General features: G+C 45.6%; 1 protein-coding gene across 1 annotated transcript in view; it reads right to left on the bottom strand.

Annotated features, from left to right (window-relative positions):
* Positions 1-24,835, bottom strand: part of LOC141076260 (sterol carrier protein 2-like) — a 44,408-nt gene that overhangs the window by 18,077 nt on the left and 1,496 nt on the right. Inside the window, exons 2-9 of the mRNA XM_073563634.1 lie at positions 24,197-24,248; positions 23,771-23,842; positions 22,288-22,419; positions 8,350-8,414; positions 8,104-8,230; positions 7,242-7,305; positions 6,902-6,988; positions 6,533-6,683 (exon numbers count right to left, since the gene is read on the bottom strand). Of these exons, the coding sequence (XP_073419735.1) occupies positions 6,533-6,683; positions 6,902-6,988; positions 7,242-7,305; positions 8,104-8,230; positions 8,350-8,414; positions 22,288-22,419; positions 23,771-23,842; positions 24,197-24,248 (750 nt within the window). The remainder of the gene's footprint in view (positions 1-6,532; positions 6,684-6,901; positions 6,989-7,241; positions 7,306-8,103; positions 8,231-8,349; positions 8,415-22,287; positions 22,420-23,770; positions 23,843-24,196; positions 24,249-24,835) is intronic.

Genomic DNA, 24,835 nt, shown 5'->3' with positions numbered 1-24,835 from the left:
CACGTGTGATAATGTTTGCTGAGCCGTGTATCTAATCCTATCCCGTGTGATACTGTCTGCTGAGCTGTGTATCTAATCCTATCCCGTGTGATACTGACAGCTGAGCTGTGTATCTAATCCTCTCATGTGATACTGTCTGCTGAGCCGTGTATCTAATCCTATCCCGTGTGATACTGACTGCTGAGCCGTGTATCTAATCCTATCCCATGTGATACTCTGCTGCTGTCACTCTGCTGGTTTTGTGTGATCTATATGGCGGCATTATGTGTGAAGTATATGGCGCTATTATGTGAGAACACTATGGCAGTATTATCTGCTAAAAGGGGACCCATTCTAGGGTGGTTCTGGCTGAGCACCTGCACACGGGTCAGGGGTAATAGGTGCAGTCAGGGGAGGGCTAGTGAGGCAGCTGAAGAGAGGGGCCTCAGTTTTAATGTTACTGTATGGCTACATTTCCCCCCATCCTGTTTCCCAGCGTCACCCCGGTCTGCGCCAGTCGCCTCGCTTTCACACATCGCCAGGACAGGATCTGAGGAGGGGAATGGGGTCTTTGCATGCAAAGTCTGGATCAGAACAGGCCATCAATCAGCAGAAATGTTTCCTGGATTTCTGTGGTGCCGTCACCCTGCTCTTCCCCCATATATCTCTCTCTGTGGTCTGTGCCCCCCATAGACCAGCACACTGCTCTCCTGAAATACTCTGTGCTGCCTGCCATCCTTGGTGACCGAAGACCCCATTCCTCTCCTCAGATCCTGTCCTGGCGATGTGTGAAAGCGAGGCGACAGGGGCCTGATGTATGGTGGAAGGAGCAGGGCGACAGCAGCACAGAGTTTATCAGGAGAGCAGTGTGCTGGTCTATGGGGGGCACAGTGTTCAGTGCCAGGGATTGTACATAGAGTGCTGTGTTTTATACACATGGATGGACCGTCTGCTTGTCTGCTCCACAGAAATCCAGGAAACATGTATGCTGATTGATGGCCTGTTCTGATCCAGACTTTGCATGCAAAGACAGTCAGTAACTTTGCGGGCCCCATCAAAATGGCAGCTCACTGTGTTCCTAGATGTCATCCTCTCTTTTCCCTTAGCAAACACCCAGAAGGGGAGGAGAGGAGTGACATCACACCCATGTCAGCAGATTCCGCCCATAATTACTGCAGGGCAGTAATGTGAGCTAGTTGTACACTTGGTTTTTGTGTCAAATGTCAGTAGCTGCTCCCCTAGTGTTAACAAGTGGAAATGCCAAACTTTTTAAAATTATTTTTCATATTTTGCAAAATTAAAAACAAATGATAATATTTTTTAAGAAAATGTAAACATTAACTCTTTACATTTTTTCAATTGCTGAAAAAAAATTTTTTGGATGGCATCTTCCCTTTAAAAAAAGGAACACAGACCGGTCCAACAGAATCAATATAAAAAAAAAAAATGGTGGGTGCTGTGACCCCCAATGAAGGCTTAGAGAAAGATTTTACGGTAAGAACCATAATCTTCTTTCATCTATCGCTTCATTGGGGGACACAAGAAACCACGGGACGTCCCAAAACAGTCCCCAAGGTTGGGAAGACCACAAGAACTATTCAAAAATACGAGCAGAGGTGAGAATCGCAGAAAGGAGACCGACCACTGTAATATGGAGAAACCATTACTACCCAGGACATAAAGCGCCAAGGAGGCAGAAAAAAAAAAAAAAAAAGGTAAAAATAACTGAAAACAGCTTAGAGAGCTGCTATTAGAGGCCTGAGAAAGAATGATGCAGGAAGCCCTTGACCCAGATAAAGAGAGAAGGAATGAAGACCAAAGATGATGACCGTCCAGAAGCAAACAGGGAATCTGAGCGTCCAAAGAAACTGTTCTCGACACAAGGAACACTGAGACGCCATCTGTCCAGTTACAAAGGATTCCAAGAAAAGTGCTAGAAAGACGAGAAGAAAATAAAAGGGGATTCCCTACTTAGATAGTAATCACGCCGTGACTGGAGGAATCGGAGCTTGGATGCTGCGGTTTATTAGGAGGCAGTGAAAAAGCAGGAACAGTTAAATTGAAATAAGGTGATGGATCTGAAAACTAGATACAGAGTATACCAAGATGAGATTCTAAAAAAGTAGACTACCACCATGATAGTTGCATGCATGCGAAAAAAGGAAGGACTTGAGAGTAGGCTACTGTGAACGTGCTGGAGAGCAATCGCTGAGTCGAGGGGTCTAGAAGTGTACTGAAGGGAACCTCTTAATGCACCCTGGATCTTTTCGGAATGAAAAAGGTCTGCTCCATCATAAAAAGACTATGACAAAAATAACTGTCTAAAGAGACAAGCCCTTTTCCCATCGAACTAGGTGGAACGTAGTCTACCGTGGACGACTCAGCAGATTCTGATCCATTCATGACCAGATGCCTCCGCCGAGGTTGACCCGGAGAGCGTAACGGCTGAAAAGCCGAGAGAATTCTGGGTTCCATATGTAAGGAAAAAAAAAAAAAAAAAAAAAGAGGGAATGCCACCCACTCCGGGTTTTAGATTTAAAAAAGGAGCGGAGAATTAATTAGCCTACGGCCAATCCTGGGCTATGCGATTCTGAACTAAGGTTCCTGGCTGAGAAGCCAGGAGATGCCAGGCGTCCCAAACCTTCCCCTGTCTGAAAGAGCTACTATTACGAGGCATGAGGGTTGAACCTGCCAGATTTAGGCTAAGTTCACACGTACCGGAACTCTCGCGGAAATTACCGCGAGAATTCCGGAATTCCAGTCCGCGGGAAAACCGCATTTTAAATTCCCGCGGAAAAACTAGCATTTTGCAAGCGTATTTAGCTTGCAAAATGCTAGCGTTTTCCAAGCGATCTGTAGCATCGCTGGGAGAACTGATTGACAGGTTGGTCACACTCGTCAAACATAGTGTTTGACAAGTGTGACCAACTTTTTACTACTGAGGCCGCCTATGCAGCATCAGTAGTAAAAGATAAAATTTAAAAAAAAAAATAAAAAATGGTGTTATTCTTACCCTCCGACGTCCCGCGCATCCGTTCCCAGTAATCCTTTGCGAAAATGCCCGTGATGTCGTCCGTTCTCGCGGGATCGCGATGTCTCGCGGTTATTCGCGATGACGTCGCGCGAATGACCGCGAGACTTCGCGATACCGCGAGAACGGACGCCATCGCGGGCATTTTCGCAAAGGACTACTGGGAACGAGATCGTGGAGAGAGGCGGGAAGGCTGCGCGGGACGCCGGAGGGTGAGAATAACAATATTTTTTATTTTAAATTCTATTTTTTACAGGGATATGGTACCCAAAGCCCGGAGGACAGTCTCCTCTCCTCTGGACCGTGGGTACCATCCGCAATTGTTCTGCTTACTTTCCGCATGGTGTGCTCAGCCACATGCGGGAAGTAAGCGGAACAATGCATTCCTATGGGTGCGGGATCGCCGCGATTCCGCAAATTAATGAGCATGCTGCGGTTTTTACCGCAAAGCGATTCCGCCGCGGTAAAAACCGCAGCATTAGCACAGAATTGCGGAATCCCATAGGAATGCATGGGATGCTTTTTTTCGCGTTTTCGCGGCAAAATCGCGCGGTTAAAACAGCCGCGGAAACGCGAAAAAAACGCCACGTGTGAACGCAGCCTTAGAGAAAACACCGTCGAGAGAAAACACGGGGTGGGAAGATAGAATAATGGAGGAGTTCCGAAAAGGAAAGTAGAAAACCCTTCAGGAAAAAGTTCTGTGCATGTAGCTTGAGAAAGTATGTTCCTGAAAACCAGAGATTGGGCTAAACAAAGTGTGAACTTGACCTAATGAAGGCCGAGCGGCAGATTGCCCCGAGCGAAAGGGCAAAGCATATAACACCCTGTAGAGAAAGAGGAGCCCTGAAGTCAATGTGAGATCCCTGCAAGGATTTAAAAAAAAAATTGACTAGGCCAATGGCCACCACCCCTAGGGGTGGAAAAGAATCAAGATGTCTCTACCTGATGGCATTAGACAGGTAACAGTCTCTTACATCTGGCTATGTAGTAAGTCGCACTGTGAAGTCTGCCAAGAAGTATGTCCTGTCCTGCAATGTTCTCCTGAGGACAGAACAGCCGGCTTGGGATCAGAGGGAGACTGCTGAAGGATACAGAGTCTTCTCTAAGCTGGGAGTTGGTCCCAAGCACTACATTAATGAAGGATTAGGTGCAGCTCACCTCTCTGCCTAAAGCGGTGTAACGCCGGCATCAGGAGAGGGGCTGCTGGGAGATGCAGGAGTGCCTGTGTTGCCTGGAGAAAATGCCATCTTCCAGGTGCCGACAGATGGAGACCGAAGAGAGGAAGAGGAGGGTCTTCTAACTAAACAAGGGCATGCAGCTTCTGAACCACTGAAGGAGGAAGAGGAGGCACGCCTGCAAAGGGCGGAAAAAAAGACAGCTCGAAAAAATTGGGAAAAAGGGGGTGAAGTTAACCGTGACGACTAGGCCGCACAGAAGCCGGGGCCTAAATTAATAGAAGAGGCTGGTGAGACCGGGGGGGTGGGGTGGCGCGGAGGCCTAAAAGTACTGTGTGCCCCCTCCATATTACACTTAAGGAGCTTCTCTGACCTCCCATTCTACGTCCATAGACATTAATATGGAGTCGGCCCCCTTTGCAGATAGAACAGCTTCCGCGTTTCTGGGAAGGTTTTCTACAAGATTTTGGAGGCGTCTGGGAATTTTTGCCCCTTCATACAAAAAAAAAACATTTGTGAGGTCAGACCCTGGTGTTGGAAGGGGCCGAGGGCCGGGCTCTGTGTGGCCGGTTAAGTTCTTCTACCCAACAAACTCCCCCCAACCATGAATTTATGGACCTTGTGTACTGGACAAAGTCATGGGGAGCAGAAAAGAGCCTTCCCCAAACTGTTCCCACAAAGGTGGAAGCTAAAATTGTCCAAAATGTCTCGTGGTGAAGCACTAAGTTTTCCCTTCACTGGAACTAAGGGTCTGAGGCAGACACTAAAAACCCCATAGTATTATAATAATAATAATCTTTATTTTATATAGCGCTAACATATTCTGCAGCGCTTTGCAGTTTGCACACATTATCATCATCCCTCCTCCACCAATCTGTAAAGATGGCACAATGCGCTCAGGCGAGTATCACTCTCCTGATATTTGTCAAACCCAGACTCCATCAGATGCCACAGAGAGAAGTGTGATACTTCACTGCACAGAACATGTTTCCTCCGGAATGCAGTGGTGGTGGCTTTACACCACTTTATCAGACACTCTGCATTATTGTGCTTGGTGATGTAAGGCTGCATGCAACTACTTGGCCATGAAGCTCCTGCGGCGGCGCAGTGTTAATGTTTTCCTGGGGAGGTCTGGACTCTGCAGTTATAGGGTCCGCACAGTGTTGGTGACTTTTCTGCCCTCTGCTCCCCAGCACTAGGCCCCTCACGCTGTAACATTACATGGTCTCCATTGAAATACTGTGTTTACTAAATGGCTCCATTATTCAGTAATAACACTCAAGCGATTGATTTGTCCATATAGTGCATATTAACACCAGTGAGAATCCATTTCTTGCAAAGGATGTATTATTTAAGTGGAGATCTACAAACTGCAATTCTTTTTGTAAAGAGAGAACATTATATATATATATATATATATATATATATATCACACACACATATACACTAGATGGAGGCCCGATGCTATCACATGGGGAGGGCGGTAATGTCCCGATGGCCGATGGGGGCAGGCTTTGCAGCGTTGAGAATCTCTCACCCCATGTGCTCACCCACCTTTCCACTCGCTCTTTCCCCATGTGCTGACTTCTCCCGTCTGTGCTCTCTTCTTTGACCTGTCTACCCCATGTGCTATTCCCCTTGCCTGCTGTCTCTCTCCTTCCTGTGCTGTGTTCTCCCCTCATGTGCTGTCCCGTTAGAGCTGTCTCACCCCTGTGCTCTGTCTCTCTCACCCTTGTGTCTGACCGTGTACAGAACATACCACAGCTCCTGGGCAGGGGAGGAAGCAAAAGACAATACTGACATTACAGCAGGAGATCGCAGAGGATACATTTTGTGAGGTAAAATATTGTTTAAAAACAGTCAGTGAAATATTCTACCTCACAAAATGAATCCTCTGTGATCTCCTGCTGTAATGTCAGTATTGTCTTTTACTTCCTCCCCTGCCCAGGAGATGTGGTATGCTCCATACACGGTCAGACACAGAATTTTTAAAATGAACTGGGAAAACCCCTTTAATGTGATCGGCTTCCTCTGCCTGTAGGCACGTCGCGCATCTGCTACCGGGATCAGCCGAATGTTCAGTGGTGTTCCGCTGGTGGTACCGCGCAACAGATTGGCACCAGCAGTTTCCATACTGAGACACCCATCACTTGGGTGTCCCAATATGGTGGTTGGTGAATTTCCACTGCTTGGAATTCTGGGATACGGTGACATCTGGACAGAACAGGAAATGAAAACATTACAAGGCAAATATATATATATATATATATATATATATATCTCCACACACACACACACTATATGCTAAATGTACATGCCAAACGGAGTCTGCCCGCGTTACACTCACTGCCTTGATGCAGCTCTCCTCATTGAACGTGCTGGACGTGTCCGTCACCATCTCCTGTGCCATGATTTCCACTGCCTGATGCTGCAGCCCGTGCTTCCTCACAAAATCTTCACTTACCAGGATGGCAGCTGCTGCACCGTCAGAGGTAGGACTGGAGTAAAGAAGTTAAAAAGAAATCAGTGGAAATCTCATTTGGCCCAGAATTAACTCTGCGTGCATGCTCATTTCAGCTGAGCATCCATTTGCTGCAATTAGGAGGGGGGGGGGGATTCTCAGGAAGCCCCTTACATATAAGAGGGCAAACGTCAGCTGAATCAGGGCTGAATAATATTTATTAGGCTCCATACCCCTCTATTAGGCTTTACTTACCAGCACTGAAGAACGGTGAGGAAATCAAAAACTTTCCGGGAATTCTTCACTTGATCCAAGCTGTACTCCTCTTGAAACTGTGAAAACCTGTAACGAGTGAGTGAAAGCTGCAGTGTAAAGCATAGAAAAGAATGCACGGCAATAATAAGATTCTTTGACTATTTCCAAGTCGCTCATCCAATACAAGGATTGGTTTTCGAGGCCTGTTGACTCTAAGGTCGGCTTCACATATGTCCTGGAAATTCTGGACCGACTATGGGGCTCTTGACCTAAACTGACAGTCTCATATACGACTAGAGAATGGTGTCATAGCTGATTACTGACGGATTAGAAGACTCACGGATTGTTTATTGAGTGCTTGTGATTCTTCCAGGCGATCTTCGCAAAATGTTCCATCTTTGTTCCTACAAGCAAAAAAAAAAAAAAAATAATACAAATAGTGCAATTGCACAATTGTCTTTTATTTTAAATTATGTTCACTATATGGTAAAACTGACCTGGTAAATAAATGATTCTCCACATCAGTACGAGTACACAGATACCAAACATGTATAGGTATTTTTTTATATTTAAGTGGTGGGAAAAAAAAATTCCGAAATTTGTAAGAAAAAAAATTAAACATTTTCGCTTATGTCATCATTTTCTGAGAACCGTAGCATTTTTTTTTTTGGGATCTGAGTGTGGATAAGGTCTTTTTTCTTTTTGCACCCTAAGCTTATGTTTTTTTTCTTTTTTCATTGATACCATTTTGAGGTAGATGCAATGTTTTGACGGCCAAAAACCCTCCCACAATTTTGGAGTTTTGATTTGTTTTTCTCGCTACCTGGTTTATCGATCAGATTAATTTATTTTATATTTTGATAGATCACACATTTCTGAACACTTTTTTTAATATTACTTTATGCCTTTTTTTTTTTATTTAAATCTCTAAATATATGGATTGGAAAGAGGGGCCAATTTGATTTTTTTTTTTTTTCCATTTACTTTTTTTTTTTTTCATTCATTTTATTTTTAAGTCCCCTTAGAGGACTTGAGCCTAGAATCAGATCTGATCACTTACCAAATACTGCAATACAGTATATAGTAAAATTCACAATCCGCTATGAACCACACTTCACGGGAGCACGAACTTGGCAGCAGCAAATCTGATTATAAATGTGCTTATCTCAAAGAAACATTATACATTTTCATATAATTGTTACCATATTTCTCCATGTGTTCAAGTCCAGCTCTGCCAAACAACTGAGGAGCCAATGGAGCAGGTTCCAGGCCATACTTGTTGGCTACAACCTCCACATGTTTATCCATTGGGTTGGCTCGGTCCATGTACTAAAATATACAAAAGTTACCCAAAAAAGTTTATTAAATAAGTTATTCATTTTTTTAATCTCATAAATTGCTGATATCACAGCATGAAGCCGTATCACGACAGTAAATTAAATACCAACCATGGCTTTTAATGAGCCTCGTTCCATCTTCTCGAAGCCGAGAGCTAGGACGCAGTCCGCCAACCCTGTGGAGAACAGTACAAGTCAGAGATCTGCAAAAAATACCAATGTTATAGGAAAGTGACCAAAAAATCTAAGTACTGAGCTTGACACAACACAGCTTGGATGAGGACGAGAATGAATCCCCACCCCGAATCATTGGCGCCTGTTACACAGCCAATAATCATGCAGGGATTGCCTGTGAGGCACTGGAATGTTGCAGCCATCTTGGTTGTGACATTATTATGATTCACTGGCCGTGTCACATCAGAGGTTATAAAAGGAAACGCACCGCCTGGCTTGACACACTGACGCCATTACACAGCTCTGTGATACTTCATATTGCAGGGAGAGAGTGCTTGTCTAGGCTTGTGTGTGCACAGTATAAGGAATCAGAGGACTGTAGTCTTGATACTGATGCTGAGCCATGATACCAACAGCCCTTCTAAGGGCTAATCGCTTGCAGTACATACAATCTGCATTTAGTCGAGGGAGAGAGAGCCGCAGGAGCAGGGACAGTGACAGAATCCAGTCTCTACACAGTGATTAGGCCTGAACAGTCCACTGGCAAACATATAGCTGCATTTTTTTGTGAGTGCTAAAAAAAAAAAATGTAATATATTTTGATCCATAAAGTATTACAAGCTTTAAGGTCCTTTTTTGTGCTATAGAACACACCCAAAAAACGTCAAAACATTTTCCTGGGTTACATTTCTCATCCATACACTATTCCATAGTGTGGAGTACATTTGTGATTTCAGTGAATAAAAGCTTTTAAACATTTTGTATTACTTCCATTTCTCAGATGTACAGTGTTACGTGGTCTGTGAACATTTCTGTGATCTGTAAAACTGAGAAAAAGCATTGAAACATTTTCCGGGATTGAATTTGATTGTCATCAATACACTTTTGTGTTCTGTTACATTATAGTGACATAAACTCACAACCTGCTTTGATCGCTGCAGGTGACCATTTTTTTCTTTTATTAAGAATAAATTTTGTTTCCAGAGACCTAGCAATTACAAAATGCGTAAGGCGCGTGTAAAGGGACAGGAAGTGGAAGTGCTGATGATGGTGTACGCAGATGCAGAGGAAGTGGGGCAGGTACGACTACGCCTGTTGCTGGCGCACAAGAAACACGCCCATCGATAAGATGAGGAAAAAGTTTGAGATGTGGTCCTGACTTCCCCATTTGTGGCGGGCAGAACTGGATTAATTAAAATGATAATTCTTCCAAAGTGCTTATATCTGCTGAAACATACACCAATTAGGGTTCCTAAGGGTTTCTTTGGGAAAATGCATAGCATGATGGCAGCGTTTCTATGGGGCTCATCAAGACCTAAATTAAGTATTGGATCCCTGCAGAAGCCCAAAACCCAGGGTGGATACGCGGTGCCCGACTTATTTTTATATTATCTAGCTGATCAATTACGTTACTTAAAACATTGCCTAATTCAGGATGGACTTAATGCAGAGGCTCATCTCATGCATTTTTTGAGTGGGCATACAACGTGGGCAATATTGGAGGGTTCATACAGGCCACCCCAGGGTTTGTTATTTGCGCATAGCTTAGCGAGAAAGTAAGCGCATTATGAAGTTCACTGATCAAGTTGGGGGAACTCAGATATGGGATAATCCTGAGTTCCCGCACCTTCAAACTTTACAAGAGCCAAGTTTCTGGAAACAAAATGGAGTAATAGCACTTAATCAGATTTTTGAAAAGGAAATTCTATTATCATTCGAACAAATTCATGTAAAGTTCGGGATTCCCCATAGGAATTTTTATAGATATCTGCAACTGAGACACGCCATAATGTACCAGCTCTCATTTTCTAGAATGAGAATATCCAGATACCCATTGATAGGAGTATTTTCAACTCAAGGACCCACAGGTGTGATATCCTCCCTTTACACCTTTTTGTTAAACTCTAGAATTGCATCCACTCAGCTCTCTGTAGAAAGTAAATGGCGGCACTTAATCCCCTCTATCGATGACGATCAGTGGAATGATGCCCTAGAGGTACATACGATGGTTTCACCAGCTGCAAATAACAAGCTAATCCAATTGTATATTCACCAATCCAATCTGACCCCAAGTAGATTACATGGATTTGGTAGAGGGGTAACCGATGAATGCCATAGGTGTGGGGAATCGGGAGCGGATTTCTGGCACCTTATTTGGAACTGTAGAATTATATGAAGATATTGGAGTAGTGATGTCATAACTACATTAGATTAGAGTGGATAATTGGGATACCAATTGAATGTAGTCTGGAGTTGTGTATCCTGGGTGCCGTGGATGAAGAGATGTGGGTCCATCATGATAGAATATTTCTTCTGGAAGTTCTATTTATGGCTAGAAAAGCGATGGCGTAACAGAAAATTACAGCATGGAGGAAATTAAATTTAACAATAGCTGGGCGTGCTAACTTAATAAAGATGATACTTATGCCTCAGCTTTTGTATGTGCTACACAATGCACCGGTTTGGCTGCCTCAAAATAAGATTTTATAAAATTAACGCAACTTTCCATGATTTGATATGGAAAGGAGGTCGAGCTCGTATTAAGTTGGAACTGTTGCAAAGTCCAAAAGATGATGGAGGTTTGGCGGTTCCCAACCCATGGCTGTATTATATTGGGTCCCAATGCCAGCATTTGATAGGATGGGGGGGATCATGATCTTATAAGCTCAGGGGGAGGGTTATTTCTCATGTGGTAGGGAGGGCCCCGCTGCTGGCGGCTCTGGAGGCGGGTAAATTTCGTTTGAATCCTAAAAGGTTTCCAACTTTGGCGTTGCTTGAAAAACTGTGGAAAGAAATAAAGCTGTGGAGGGGTATAGGGGAATACACGAGATACACAGCCATTTGGTTTGACCCCCGGCTGACTGAACTGTTAAGTCTACGGATTTTTGGACAGTGGAGAAGAATAGGTATATGGTATGTGTCGCAGTTGCTAGATGGTGAGACATTTAAAACATTTGAAACACTTAAGGAAGAGTTCCCCTTGGAGCATACTATGTTTTACCAGTATCTGCAGCTGCAACACGCATTCTCTAGACAGCGGAGGAAGTCACCGATAGTGATACAGAATGACAGTATGTTGAATGTGCTTGGCCCCCAGACGGGTACTAGGGGTCTTATATCGATAATTTACAGGGGTACGTTTTTGGATAGACACCCATTGATGGCTAGATCCAAATGGACAAGGGATTTGGGAGACATATCGGATGAGCAGTGGGAGTCGGTTTTACAACATGTCCCTAGAATATCTATAAGTGAATCTGGGAGGGTGTCACAGTTATACACTATACATAGGGTATATAGGACACCTGTGTGGATGAAAAAGGCTGGACTAAGGGCAGACTCTGGATGTCCAAGATGTACGATGGATGAAGCTGATATTCTTCATATGCTATGGTCTTGTCCAAGATTACAGGCATTTTGGATTGGGGTCCTGGATTTGGTGGAAAGAGTGACGGAAGCAAATATTACTCGAGATCCATTGACGTGTATTTTAGGACATGTAGAGGAGGTGGCGTCGGATGAACGGGGTAGGCTAGCAATAGCCAGATTGCTTCATGTTGCAAGGAAGACTATCACATTGCACTGGTTAGATGAAAACCCTCCTACTCAGAAAGTGGGATCCTCTGAGTTGAACGACTATAGACCAGTAGCACTCACATCTGTAGCTATGAAAGTCTTCGAAAGAATTATGATGTCCCACCTGATAAAATTCACGCAGAAGCTATGGGACCCGCTTCAGTTTGCCTATAAGGAGAATCGTTCGGCAAACGACACTGTCAATCTGGCACTGAAGTACATTTTGGATCATACAGATGAACGGCACTCATATGTCCGGAGTCTTTTCATGGACTTTAGCTCAGCGTTCAATACCATTGATCCGAATTTACTTCATAAGAAAATGGTAGCTCTTGGAGTCCCTCTCAACTTATGCTTGTGGATTTATAACTTCCTGACAGCCAGGATACAGAGTGTAAAAGTTGGACCATTCACTTCGGAAACCTTGGTCACAAACATCGGGGCACCTCAGGGGTGTGTTTTGTCCCCGTTACTGTTTTCTCTCTATACGAATGATTGCATCTCTTCAGCAGACTCAGTAAAAATCTTGAAATTTGCCGATGATATGACACTGATTGGTCTCATCAGGGGAAATGCTGAAGACTTGTATCGGAGTGAGGTGGAAAGAATATGTGACTGGTGTAAAGCCAATAATCTTGTACTCAACACTAAAAAAACTGCTGAGATGGTTGTGGATTTTAGGAAAGATCAACATGAGATACTTCCAATCTACATCCATGACGAAGTGGTTCTTAGGGTCACAGAGACCAAATTCCTTGGTGTTATCATCTCTCATGATCTTAAATGGGGGAAAAACGTGGATGCTGTTATAAGAAAAGCACAACAGAGGATGTTCTTTCTGCGTCAGCTGAAAAGATATGGTTTGTCTAAGAATCTGCTGATCTTATTCTTTAATGCTGTCATCAGATCCGTGATTTGTTCCTCTCTGATAGTCTGGTATGGGGGAGCCACTGCGCATGACAAACTCCGCTTACAAAGGACTTTCAGAACAGCAGAGAGAATTATAGGTTCCCCCCTGCCTAAAATCCAGGATCTTTATGATAAGAGTATTCGATCCCACGCATTGAAAATTTCATCCGATCCCTCTCACCCGGGACACTCCTCATTCCAACTACTCCCTTCAGGACGTCGCTTCAGAGTCCCCAAATGCAGCACCAACCGCCATATGAACAGCTTCTATCCACTCTCTGTTCAACAATTAAATCGTCATGTGTAGACTATATACTGTATCTGTCTTGTTAGATGTTACTTGTTGTATCTGTTGTTATATATTATGTTGCCTCTTTGCCACAAAGAATTCCTTGTATATATGTAATATGTACTTGGCGATAATAAATTTGATTGATTGATTGATTGATACTAGGAAGGAATTTGTAAATAGAGTTAATTTTGTAATCCTTATGAAGCGAAGCGTATACATGAAAAGAGGCAAGATGAACCACTACGAGAATATCTGGGGGGGGCTGGTTGGACTTTCCCGGATTAGCTTCCGCAGAACTCGTCAAAAACAGGTTATTAGGGTTATAAAAAAGTGTACAACAATGGAATGCATGGATAAAGATTGTAGATGCGTGACGGGGGGGGGAGGGGATGTGTATGGTGTATTTGCATTTATTAAAAAATGGGAAAGTATTATAATTTGTACTCTAATGTATTCTTATGTATGTAATACTATCCTGTATGCTTTCTTGAATAAAAAGTATTTGATTTAAAAAAAAGAAAAGCGATGTCGTTGAGGTGGATGAAGGGGGGGGGGGTGGGGGAATCTCCTTCGATCAATGGAAAAAAATTAGTGAACGATATAATTTCATATGAAAATATATTATATAGAAACAGATCATGTCCCCAAAAGTTCCATAGGATTTGGGAGAGGTGGTGTAACTCACCCTTGACACACTTGGCTCCTAATGCCATGGTCTCCTCAATCTCGCGATACAATCCCTGATGTATATCCCTTCCAGAGCATGAAAGTGGTGATATGTGTGGGCTTGGGAATTTGTGTCTATTATAACCTGACCTGGAACGAGCTCAAAAGTATGATAAAGAACCTGTTGGTTTGTAGGTGCAATGCTTTGTAGAGTACATTATGTTGAATGTTATGTTTCACTTGTTTTGTCTGTTTACTCTATTATTGAAAGCGTGATATCATATCTATGTTACTGTGGACGGTGATTATATGGATTATTCTGACTTTGCACTGCACTGTCATATGTTTGTTATCTTATTTTGTGGAATCTTTCAATAAAAAAAAAAAAAAAAAAAAAAAAAAAAAAAAAAAACAGAAACACACTCATCCGTGACACATAGGTTCCTGTCACACTTTTCTGGGAGGCACGGTACACCACTTCTGAAGCCAGAGCAGTGCGAAATGGTGGTCGGTTGGATAGCAGATAATGCTTCCAGTAGGTTTGGCAGCACCACACAGTCCAGTCTCACCAGCCTACAGTCTGGATCACTTATTCCTCACCCTGATCCTCCTTGCTCCCACCATGCCGTTTACCACAAAAATTTCTTGACTGTGGCCTCTCAACCTGCATGCTTCAAGAGGGACAGGAGGAAATGGTGGAAAACAGCAAATTTGGGACAAGGAGGAAGAAGATAATGATGAGCTGCCGCCAAGTCTTGTTGTTGTTAAGTCACGAAGTCAGGAGGATGCGTGGTGGAAGACAAGTTGGTGGATGATGAAGTCACCAACCTAACAGGGTAAGCTGGCATGCAGAGAGAGACCAGCAGTGCTGAGGGGGTGGAAGGATCTGCAGCATCCAAACAGACAGGAAGAGGCAATGGGATGACCAGAGGGAGAAGGTGGGCAACTATTCCGCAGATCATCGACACTCCTGAATTTCTCTGTCAAAGAGTTAGGTGTTCCCCATTCTGGGAATTTTTTTAAAGAGAGTTCTGACACAAACAAAATTGCCATTTGCAACCTGTGCCATGCCAAAATCAGCAGGGGCCTGACCACTAAGAGCCTACCCACCACCAGCATGATGAGGCACGTCATCTAAGCACCTGACTCGGTGCGCTGAACGCCTGGGTACATGATTGTTGCCATCAGGTCACACCACTGCCTCTTCCGCTGTGCTAGGTGCTTCCCAATCTCCTTTCGAAAGCACTGGCCCAAATGCCCTGCACCTATCATTGCACATTCTGACTTCCCATGACCAGGGACTTCAAAATCCTGGCCCCAACCCAATCCATGCCCCAGGCCTTGGAACGAAAAAGAAAGTTCCCAGCCACACACCCTGCTAAATGGGCACATTTCCAGGCTGCTTTGCTGTGGAAAATGTTGCCATTTAGGCTGGTAGACAGGAAGGATTTTTACTGACTCATGGCAGCAGCCATCCATTGGTACTCAGTCCCCAGCCGCCATTTTTTCTCCTGGTGTGGCTTCCCCGCCTTCATAGAATCGTAGAGTTGGAAGGGACCTCCTGGGCCATATGGTCCAACCCCCTGCTCAAAGCAGGATTCGCTAAATCATCCGAGACAGCGAAGAGCCTTGTACCAGCACGCGTCCAGAAACATCACCCATGCACTTACTGGCATGGGTGATCCTGCGGGACCCTCCATCCACCTTTGAGTAAAAATTTTTTTTCCATTTATACCGGATGGTCTGCCATCCTTTCTTTGGGAGATTGGTTTAATCACACTTTTTTATTTTATATGTCCATATATTAGTATCATTACTATATATTATATTTTATTACATTGTGTGTCTGTAAATCTTTTTCCCCTGTTTATTCAGCACTGCCTCAGCGAAGAGACAACAGACTCTGCTGAAGTTCATTTGTCTAGGAGACAAACCACACACCACAGCAGGAGTTACTTAAAGGAATAACAGACTACACAGATCTGTGGTTTTTGCCGCTGAACCTTCAACCAGGCATGGCCGTGTGTGATAATTGGTATAGCCTGATGGTGGCTGTGGAGCTTGGCAAGCTCACACATCTACCATACTTGGCACATGTGCTCAATTTGGTAGTTCAGCAGTTTTGGAAAACATACCCAGATTTCCCAGAGCTTCTGGTCAAGGGACACCGGCGACAGCGCCCATTTCCATGTCGGCTACAGTTGTCGCCACTCTGGCACTACTGCGGCAGCGCATGCAATTGCCAGTTCAACAAACTCTACACTGCACATGTTGGCAAGACTTTGTGCGCAGAAGTGGCCAGTGGTTGAGTATCAGCTCCAACACACCCGTCAGTACTCTGGTCAGCCTCCACACATAAGTGAAGAGAGGGCATGAATGTCTGACATATGTGTCGTTCTCCAAGACTTCGAGGACTCCACAAAGATGGTGAGCGGCGATGATGGGAATGAGGAGGAAGAGAGGGAGTGGAGGAGGAGATGGAGAGTTGTCATCATGGTGGAGACAGGGAAGTGTTGGCTGTATGGAGGTTGGCACATATGGCCAACTTTATGTATTGCTGCCTTTCCAGTGACCCTCACATTACATTCTTCTTGGCAAAAAAAAAAAAAGTACTGGTTGTTCACCCTGCTAGACCCACGCTACAAATAGAACTTTGCATCTCTTCTTCCCGAGGTGGAGAGGTCTTCTAAAATGGTGCTATTCCAGAAGGCTATTGTGAAAAATATGATGAAAAAATTCCTAGCATACAACGCTAGTGACAGGGGGCAAGTTTCTTGCTCCACCAAAAAGGAAGGGTGAGGGAGACACACAACAGAGGCAGGGGTACACTGTCAAAGGCTTGGGCCAATTTCATGACACCATCCCAGCCTCCAGGGCCTGCTGACTGGGTATTTTTGACAAGGAGGGAAAAGTTTTTAAAGATGGTCAAGCAATACCAGGCTGACCAAACCAGTGTACTCCCTAATTCCGCTGCGACTCAACTATTGGGTCTCAAAGCTCGACACCTGGCATAAACTGTCCCTCTATGCCTTGGGGGTCTTGTGCTGCGCTGCCGCTAGCATTTTGTCTGAGCGGATTTTTAGTGCCACTTTTGGGGACATAATAGACCAGCGCCTTAGTCTGTCAGAGAATGCAGACAGACTCACTCTTATAAAACTGAACAAAGCTTGGATTAGCCTACTCTTTTCCACACCACCAGATGACAGCAGCACAAAGTGTTTGTAATATTCAATATTTTAATGAGGCCCGCCAGTTGTTGCCTTTCAGGGGTCTATGGATGATCCTAGCTGTATTTTCTGTCTGGCTTTTCAAGTTACTGCAAGCCTTTATGACTGTACAAGTACATCAACTACACTTTCAAAATAATTTTGTTCAAAATGTTATGGATTCAATTATCCATACAGTTTAACACTGTTATTGTTGTATTATGGTGGTATGTAAAACTTACAAAAAGTGTAGAAAAATATTTCAGGATTAGATTACTCATCCATACAGTATAACGTGCTGTCACATTTTTGTGGTAATTAACATTAGAAAAAAAAGTTTTACATTTTTCTGGGTTACATTTCTAATCCATACAGTAATATGTGTTCTTTGGTACAGTTAGCTGTTTCATAACCCTCCAAAAATGTTTTTCAAAATGTTATTGTTATTATATTGTTCATCCAGACCACGTAATAGTCTATGGAGTACATTTCCTTAGTATATAACCCTCAAAAAAAGTCTCCAAAAATTTAGGTTATGTGCACACATTGTAGACTTGGTGTGTTTGTCGTGTTTTTTATGCATAGATTTGTGACAAAGCCTGACGCAAAAGCTGAAGCAACAAAGTGAATGTTAGAGTGTTAGCGACTCCTGGAGTGGACCCTCTGGGTCGCGGCACCAACCCTCCCAGGGCGAGCTAGCCTAGTGAGGACCACCCCCTATACAGGGAGTGTCAGGAGCAAGCCCCAGGGGATACGATACCACGACTGCTGGCACCAGGCGGCCGGCTCACAGGAGATACGAGACTGTGTGACTGGAGGGTGCAGGATACTAGGGAAGGAGAGTACACGGGAGTGCGCTGAGTACAGGGTAGTGCTAGACGGGTACACGTGGGCACATAAGGCGTGTAGCAAGTAACAGAACACAGGAATAGAGTGAATGCCAGGAGGCACGGCGGAGCAAGAAACAAGGGACAGGATACGAGAGGATGTGCCAGGAGGCACAACTGAGCATGAAGCAACAAGGGTTCAGAGCAAGTGCTAGGAGCACCACAGAATAGCAGACAGAGCAGAGGACCTGAGAACAGCGCACAGCCAGGCTGGGACACAGCTGACCCAGCCAGGAAGCACAACAGTAATCAGGCACCTCCCCTAGGGGGAGGTCGTCTGATATAGCACATGACTACTACTGGTTCCGGGTCAGGAACTAGCCAGAAAGCACATGACCACTAGAGGTTCCGGGTCAGGTCCTCCAATACCATAGAGAGGACCGAGCCCTATACAGCACTGACAGGAGCGCGCAAGCGCAAACGTGGCATGGAGGAGGAGACCCGGGGACGAGAGTTGCGCGTGCGCACCCGACGGGGACCCCTGAGGGACCGCCGTACCGGAGGGAGTGACGTCGGGGCCGAAGCCCCGCCTCCTGGTGAGCGCGGCATAACAGTACCCCCTCCTTTAAGCCCCCTCTCTCTAGAACTGGAAAATAGCACCTTGACACTAGGAGCGGGATCCAGACACTTCCTAACTGCATGAGGACCAATGAGATCCAGAGTCTCAATACGAGAAAATTCGGTCTCCTGCCATACCCTGGAGAACTCCACGGACAGAGAGTCGGAGGCAGGTATCCCCGAGACAGGTCGAACCGGCAGAGGCACACAGACATGCTTGGAGGCCGAAGTGGTGGTGCAGTCATTGGAAGTCAATTCATCCTTAGGAGGCGAGCTGTCGGAGGATGGTTGCTTGGGAAGTCTCTTCTTGGCACACGATGGGCAAGCAGCCACGAAGTCTTTGACGTCCTGAGCAATAGACGGCCACCAGTAATCGTGGGATAAACGGGAGAGTGTCCTCTTGGCACCAACATGACCGGCAGCCGGAGAAGAATGTCCCCAGGATAACACACCTTTACGGTTACCTTTAGACACAAAAGGTCTCCCCTGGACGCTGGGGCGTCAACTTGACGGAAGCCACGGTAATTACCTTGGGACGGTCACTTGACGGAGGTGGAGACTGACTCTCAGCCCCCCTGTTGATAATGTCACAAGTCACAGACCGGTTGCTTGAAGGATGTGGAGACTGACTCTCAGCCTCCTTCTCGACAATGTCACAAGTCACAGACGGGATGCTTGACGGATGTGGAGACTGACTCTCAGCCTCCTTCTCGACAATGTCACAAGTCACAGACGGGATGCTTGACGGATGTGGAGACTGACTCTCAGCCTCCTTCTCGACAATGTCACGAGTCACAGACGGGATGGTGGACGGCGGACCTATAACCGTCGAAGACGAGCAAGCAGGGTTCTTCGGATGAATGAACAGCAGGCAACTCTTTTGACAGGACGGTCTCCAACGGAGTATATCACCAGATTGCCAGTACAGGGTCGGCCCATGAATACGTAACCAAGGAAGGCCAAGAAGAAGGGTATGAGGCGAAGTCGGCAATACGTAGAAGGAGATCCGCTCCCGATGACATGTGCCAATCTGCAACTCAACTTCCTCAGTGACCTGGTTAACGGTGTCCTGCAAGGGCTTATCGTCGACCGGAACTACTGACCTAGGAGACTCCAGGGATCTGACAGGGATGCGAAACTTCTTAACTGCCTCGAGACTAATAAAGTTACCCACTGCACCAGAGTCCACAATAGCTTTCACAGTAAAAGTCTCGAAACCAAAATTCAGGGAGACAGGCACGGTCAGGGGTAGAGAGTAATCACATACACTTGGGGAGACCTCACTTAACAGTCCCAGGCGGAGAGACTTCCCCGGTCTCTTGGGACATGAGCGTAGAAAGTGGGAGGCATCCCCACAATAGAAACAGAGCCCTTGTGCCTGCCTTTTCACACGACGCCGTTGAGCTATCTGGAGGCGATCCACCTGCATAGACTCAGGTACCGGATCTGCCGCAGATAACTCGGGTAACGGATGAGAAAAACTGCGAGTGGACGAAGAGAGGCGAGAGGACCCTCTCTCTCTGGCTGACTCGCGGGTGCGCTCCTGGAAGCGCAAATCAATGCGTGTCGCGAGAGAGATAAGATCCTCCAAATTGGTAGGGGTATCTCGGCCCGCCAGTTCGTCTTTGATCCGACCGGACAGACCACGCCAAAAGGCCCCTACGAGGGCATCATTATTCCAACCTAGCTCAGAGGACAAAGTGCGAAAACATATCGCGTATTGTCCAACCGATAGAGAACCTTGACGAAGATTAAAGAGGGACTCGGTGGTGGAAGCAAGGCGACCCGGCTCGTCGAACACCTTACGGAAAGTGTCCAAAAAGATGGAAAGCTGAGCGACGAGCGGGTCATCACGCTCCCAAAGGGGATTCACCCACGCAAGCGCCTTATCCTCTAAGTGAGAAACAATAAATGCTATTTTAGCACGATCGGTGGGGTAATGCTGCGGCAAAAACTTAAAATGCAAACGACACTGGTTCAAGAATCCGCAACACAACACAGGGTCACCACTATACCGGGGTGGCTTGCATAGGCGCGGAAGCGAGTGTGAAAGCATGGCCTGGGCAGATTGTATGGAAAGGAGACGATTATCTACCGACGCTATATAGTTGAGAATCTGAGCCTGGGAGTCGCGTTGCTGCGCAAGTTCCTGCTGGAGACTAGCCAACTGGGCAGCATTCCCAGGCTCAGAGGACTGAGAGGCAGATAAACCGGACTCCATGGACTTGAGAAATGCCATAATCCTAATCTGGTTTTCCCGGAGGAACGTCAGCTCCTTTTGGACGGAAGCCGCAGTACCAGCGGGGTCCATGGCCTGATTATACTGTGGACCCTCGCGGCACCAACCCTCCCAGGGCGAGCTAGCCTAGTGAGGACCACCCCCTATACAGGGAGTGTCAGGAGCAAGCCCCAGGGGATACGATACCACGACTGCTGGCACCAGGCGGCCGGCTCACAGGAGATACGAGACTGTGTGACTGGAGGGTGCAGGATACTAGGGAACACAGGAGAGTACACGGGAGTGCGCTGAGTACAGGGTAGTGCTAGACGGGTACACGTGGGCACATAAGGCGTGTAGCGAGTAACAGAACACAGGAATAGAGTGAATGCCAGGAGGCACGGCGGAGCAAGAAACAAGGGACAGGATACGAGAGGATGTGCCAGGAGGCACAACTGAGCATGAAGCAACAAGGGTTCAGAGCAAGTGCTAGGAGCACCACAGAATAGCAGACAGAGCAGAGGACCTGAGAACAGCGCACAGCCAGGCTGGGACACAGCTGACCCAGCCAGGAAGCACAACAATAATCAGGCACCTCCCCTAGGGGGAGGTCGTCTGATATAGCACATGACTACTACTGGTTCCGGGTCAGGACCTAGCCAGAAAGCACATGACCACTAGTGGTTCCGGGTCAGGTCCTCCAATACCATAGAGAGGACCGAGCTCTATACAGCACTGACAGGAGCGCGCAAGCGCAAACGTGGCATGGAGGAGGAGACCCGAGGACGAGAGTTGCGCGTGCGCACCCGACGGGGACCCCTGAGGGACCGCCGTACCGGAGGGAGTGACGTCGGGGCCGAAGCCCCGCCTCCTGGTGAGCGCGGCATAACAGTGAATGAGAAACACCTGAAGTGTCATGCACACATTGAGTATTTCTGACTTGCAAAATTTGGTGCGGAAAATAACTGCTGCATGTCAATTCTCTGTGTTTTTCCTGCCAAGAGATGCAGAAATTTGACTCCATGTGTGCACATCCACTTATCGGTATTGTATTGCTCATCCATAGACTATTCCGTGGTCTAGAGTACATTTCCTTGGTATATAACCCTCAAAAGTGCATAGCCTTTGAGTCTAGGTGTAACAATACATGAAAATATGAACAGAATGTGTATGAGGCCCTCCTTTATGTCTAATATAGGTAAGAAAGGTATAGGAGGCGTGTCAACGCACTTGGAAGATGAAATCTAAGTGCACTGACACGCCCCCAGTGCACCTCCAGCCTGATTTGCATATGGTTTCTAGAGTAGATTTCTCATGACTGCCACATCGGATCTTTACAAATAAGGTATCACTTTAATTGGGGAACAAGCGCCTACACAGCCATACCACTGCTCCCATATGTAATATGTGCCAACAGTCCCCTTTAAAAGTGTCTGGACACCAAGTGAGCCACATTTATTTTACATATCTCTGCTCCCTATGAGACAGACGCCATCACCGATTACATATTGTGCAGCGATGTGGATCTGTCACAGCAATATATAAGCCGTATCCATCGCTCACCTCCCTGGACGATCTGTCTGGCCATGAAGAGCGCTGTGGAGCCTGTGGAACAGTTATTGTTGACATTGATGATGGGGATCCCTGTGAGCCCCAGGCTGTGATAGATCGCCCGCTGGCCACTTGTTGAATCACCTGAAAAAAAAACAAAAAAAAACAACCACATTTTAAAAACTGATACCCTGGTACCTGACCACCTTTTTGGAGAAGACCCCGCCATCATCCAGACAAGATTTCCCACCTACTGTCTGTTAGGCACACTGGCCATGCTCTTTAACTTTTAAGGACAAGGCGATTTTCCTTATTTCTTGCAGTTTTCCAAAAGACAGAACTTTTCATCAACATAACCATATGAAGACATTATTATTATTATTATTATGGTTTTATTTTTTGGGGGGAGGATAATGGGACAAGTTGTAGTTTGGACTGACACCAGGTCATCAATATACAATATATTGAAACACGGACATTCCACCGTTTCTTTTTTTAAACCAGATTCGCTTAATTTTAAAATAACCGGGTTATAGTTCAGGTAAATACCAAATTCACCAAGTTGTTTTTTTTTTTTTTTTTTTTAAACCAACTAAAAAAAATAAAATAATAAATAAAAAATGTGACTTCGTTTGCCGCCATCTGAAAGCCGTAACTTTTTTTTTTTTTAATTATTTTTCAGCTGATAGTGAAGTAACAGAAAGAAAAAAAGAAAAAAAAAAAAAAAAAGTTAATTTACCATTTCATTTTTTTCCCCTCCGTTTCGACATTCACGAATTGGATTAATATTTTATTAATTTGGAAACTGGAGTAAATTAAATACACAAAATTTAATATCACAGTAAGATTGTAGAACTGCCGATCTATGAAGATGTAATATATACGGTAATCGTCACGGAGGGTCCTTCAGAAGAGGGCACGCTCTTTCTGGCAATTTTTCCCTCTGGATAATAATGAGGGCACCCTAGTAAGACCCTCCTTCCATAACCTATACATGTCCCTATGGTGTGAGGCTATGTGCACACACTGCAGATTCACCTGCGGGTTTTTTCCCGCGGAACCGCAGGTAAAACCGCAGGTAAAGTGATCTGCGGTTTTGCTGCAGTTTGGCCTGCGGTTTTGCCCTGCCGTTTCACACCTCTACTATGTTAAAGGTGTGAAACCGCAGCAGAATCCGCAGAAATAATTGACATGCTGCGGAAAAAAACCCGCAGCAAAACCGCGTGGAAAAAACCGCAGCGTGAGCACTGCAGTTTTGAAAACCCATAGGCTAACATGGTAAAGTTCCATGTCTGCAGAACTGCTGCGGTTCCGCAGGGCCAAAACCACAGCGGAACCGCAGCGTGTGCACATAGCCTAAGACTTTGACATTTCTGTACTTTTATTTCTCATGCCATTACAGAAATCTAAGAATCCTCTCCCGACCGACACATTTCTGCATTTAGCCTTCAGATGTAGCAGAGCTGAACCGGTGGTAAAATACATTACGGCGTACCATAGACGTAGCCCACACACGCCTGCTCCACCAAGGAGTATGCAATTCCCGCATCAGCCAGAGCCTTCTGTCCTGTAATGAAGAAGAAGAAAATGATCATTGAGGAGATAAAGGAGGAGATGGCCACAGAGAGGAAGGTACCGGGGGCGCCGGCCTTTGCCAAAAATGTTATTGGATTCTCAGTAAAAGGTCAACCAGATTACTTGGATTTTCACAGCCTGTCCTAGATGCAGAAGATTAAAAAGTGTACAGATGCCTACAAAATCAGAGCCTGGATGGAGAAGGGTCACCTGCGTATGTGAAACACAGGGATAATATAGCATCCTGTCCTTCTCGACTTTCAGACGAGTCCTCCTCCGAGAAGCAGAAGGCAAAACATACAAGATGGGGCTCGTGGCATTATAAAACATGGCGCTTTACACCCACCTGCCTCCTTGGCCATATCTGGGTAGTCAATTGCATCTCGTGGCTTCAGGAACTAAAAACAGTAAAAAAAATTACTTTCTGCACGACAAGAACAGAGACATTACACAGAGCACGAGGAATAGGGGAACCAAAAGGTGGAAATAGGGGGTCACCATGGCATACCAGCGCGGTCCTGTAATAGGAGCCACCGGGGCAACAAGTCCGTTCATGACATTTCTACCTCCTAAAGCTTCCCTCATCACCTGTGAGTGATATTATTGAGAAGTGGAAGAAACCGCAGCAACTCAGCCACGAAGTGGAGACCCTGTAATGTTACAGAACAGGGGGCCGAGAGCTAAGGAGAAGAGGGCAGAAAAGTCACCAATACTCTGCTGACCCCATAACTGCAGAGTCCAGACTTCCTCTGGTATAATATCTGCACAAACACTGCACCTCCATATGGAGCTTCATGGCTGAGCAGCTGCTACAGCCTTACATCACCAAGCACAATGCCTAGCGTCGGATGGAGTGGTGTAAAGTGGAGAAAATGTGTTCTGTGCAGTGACGGATTGCACTTCTCTATCTGGTGTCTGATGTAAGAGAACATTACCCCCTGACTGCATTGTGCCCGCTGTACAGTTTGGTGGGAGGGCTGATGCT

The sequence above is a fragment of the Dendrobates tinctorius genome, unplaced genomic scaffold (genome assembly GCF_039654945.1).
Source record: "Dendrobates tinctorius isolate UK_male_01 unplaced genomic scaffold, ASM3965494v1 ptg000396l, whole genome shotgun sequence".
Lineage (NCBI taxonomy): Eukaryota > Metazoa > Chordata > Amphibia > Anura > Dendrobatidae > Dendrobates > Dendrobates tinctorius.
Note: the sequence above shows the minus strand (reverse complement) of the source record. Positions and strands in the feature narration are given on the sequence as shown.